At 48.9% G+C, this 2,587-nt stretch overlaps 1 protein-coding gene across 1 annotated transcript; it reads left to right on the top strand.

Moving 5' to 3' along the window:
• Positions 1–543: 543 nt before the first annotated feature.
• Positions 544–2,274, top strand: LOC116658306 (collagen alpha-1(I) chain-like). The gene is made up of 2 exons (XM_032463222.1): positions 544–1,074; positions 1,894–2,274. Exons 1-2 carry the CDS (start codon positions 770–772, stop codon positions 2,012–2,014), a joined length of 426 nt encoding a protein of 141 aa, XP_032319113.1. The 5' UTR covers positions 544–769; the 3' UTR covers positions 2,015–2,274.
• The last annotated feature ends 313 nt before the right edge of the window (positions 2,275–2,587 follow it).

Below are 2,587 nucleotides of genomic sequence, written 5' to 3'. Positions count from 1 at the left end.
TCCCAATGAAGATAAGAGTTTGCTGACGCCAAAATTGATTAAAGAACCAGGAGCACCCAACATACATATGACAGGACACTTCCTAAAGAGAATGTCAACAAGAATTGTGGGCTCCACAGAGAATGGAGAGTGGAAAGTAGTATGAATGCTGGAGAATGCTGCACGTACACCTCCTCTCTATGGACACATTTCCTCTGTCAAACTATTTTCATGAAATAAGTTGAATTTTTCTTTTTAATTTGCTGTTAAAAGTCTTAAATTTTTTAAATTTTTTTATTGAAGTATAGTTGATTGACAATATTGTGTTAGTTTCAGGTGTACAGCAAAATGACTCAGTTACACACATAAATACATAAATCTTTTTCAGATTCTTTTCCACTATAGGTTAGTACAAGGTATTGAATATAGTTCCCCGTGCTGTACAGTAGGTCCTTGTTGATTATCTTTTATATATAGTAGTGTGTATATGTTAATCCCAAACTCCTAATTCATCCCTCCTCCCAATGATTTATTTTTAACAGGTACACACGTGTGTATTTGTGTGTACGCATGCGTATGTGTGTGCGCGTGCGCGCACGTAGGGCTAAAAGAAAACATTTTTTTCCTTGCCAAGAGGCCAGTAAACGGTGCTGAAGATGTTCAGGTGATGTGGAAGCTGACTAGTTGTGGGTGTTGATGGTTGTAGTGTTTTCCATTCCTGAGCTGCTTTTAATTTAACACACACCGGGCAGCTTCGGTGTGCCCGTAGCCTTTCCGGGGCACCGGGGAAATGGGAGGTAGTAAGAGCCCAGAATGTAAGTTCCCTTGCCCCGTGCGCCCTCGGAGGGGGGGCCTGGGCTGTCCCGGTCCCCGGGGGCCCCGAGCGCGGCCCCCGGCGGAAGGCGGGAACGGGAGCGGCCGGCGCGGCCTGGCAGGAAGGACACTGACCCCGCCCCACCGGGGCGCCCGGGGCTCCTGGGAACCCGGCCTGCGCAACCCCGGGGCCTCGAGGAGGCTGCAAGGAAGACAGGCCGGCCGGAGCCGCGTCCCGGGCGCTGTCTCTCCGGGCCGTCACAGCGCAAAAGCCCGACAGAGGTGAGTGAGCGAGCGGCCTTCGGGCCCCAGCCAGTAGCCCCAGAGCGTCCCTTCCCCGCGCCTTACACCGGTTCGGCTCGGACTCCCGGCTCCTTCGCCTTCCACCTGCCAGGCCTCCCCTGCCTCCATCCTCGGCTCCTTGCTACTTTCTGGAACCTTCTGATCCCCCCCTGGACCTTTCCTCCCGCCCCGAGACCGTCCTCCGCGCCGGAGTGCCCCCTCCCCAGGATCTGGGTGCTGGATTCAGGCTTTCCCCTTCTCATGTGTTACGGGACCCTTTCTAGATTCTTCGACAGTTAATACCGTAGAGATGAATATCGCTTGCAGGAAACTTTTAGGCAGGAGAAGCTTTTGATAGACGAGTTAGCTCCTGCACAAGGGAGATGAGACAGGAAGTGCCAGCCCCGCAGTTTACGGAGCCAGTTGCTTTTATAATGAGAGGGAGGGTTTGTCTCATAATCACTGGTAATTTCCAGAAATCATCCTACGCCTTAGTCAGCAGCAGGTGGCTGCGCAGTGGCTTTCAGGCATGGAAGTGGGAAAGACATGCATGAGAATTTTGTGCAAGAAAGCACAGGAACAAATAAGGTTAAAATTGATAGTTGAGCTTCTCGTCTTGTGGCAGCTAGGCATACTTGCTCCTGTAAGAGAGTGAATCTTTTAAGCCGGTTTTTTTTTTTTTTTTTTTTTTTCCCCCTTTGGGACTCAGGCCCCAGGGCCTTTGTTCTTTAGTTTGCAAGGCCTGTTTTGCCCAGGTAGTTACCCGGTTTTTTTTTTTTTTCCCCCCAAAGTGTCTGTATTCTTGTCTTCCTGTCTCAGATGCAGTCTGGGGACCCAATCGGAGTCTGGGAAGGTACCCGGGAACCCTCGGACTGCCCTAAGGGCTGGTGAGTGGGCGGCGCTGGTGGGGAGGTCACCCTCCTGCGGACTCTGTTTCTAGGATTCTGATTCCAATATGAAAATACATTTTCCCTTTTCTGCCTTCCGTGCTGTTGATCAAGCTTCCTCATTAGGTTTTTACGATGGTGCACCCAGGATGTCATAACTCAGCTCCACCTCAGTGAATCGTGTCCAGTTGTGTGTAGAAAGAGCACAAACTTGGGCATGAGGTTGACCCAGGTTCTATTTCAGCCTCTTACCAGATGTTGGATTCTGGGCAGCTTAATCCACTTGTCCCGCTGAGCCCCAGTTTTCTGTATACTTTAATGCCCTCCTTGAATTTTTTTTTTATATGAATATATGCCTCAGACAGAGTAAACACTGAAGAGTGTTAGTTTTACTTCCCTCAGGGAGAGAGAAAACAATTGTGTGGATTCCCTAATAAGACAGTGGGCACAATTTTTCACTCAGTTAAGGCTGGAAGGAAAAATAATCAGGCTTTCTATTTTACCTTGACTACTAAAGATATCAGAAGACTCTAGTACATGAGATACGGTATTTATTTAGTCTGTTTCCAAGGTGTGGATTTGTGATACATAGAAATCTACAGCAGTGCAGCCAAAGAAAGTTCTGA

Source organism: Camelus ferus, chromosome 20, assembly GCF_009834535.1.
Source record: "Camelus ferus isolate YT-003-E chromosome 20, BCGSAC_Cfer_1.0, whole genome shotgun sequence".
NCBI lineage: Eukaryota > Metazoa > Chordata > Mammalia > Artiodactyla > Camelidae > Camelus > Camelus ferus.
The sequence above is the reverse complement of the archived record's forward strand: the minus strand, read 5'-3'. Positions and strand labels throughout refer to the sequence as shown.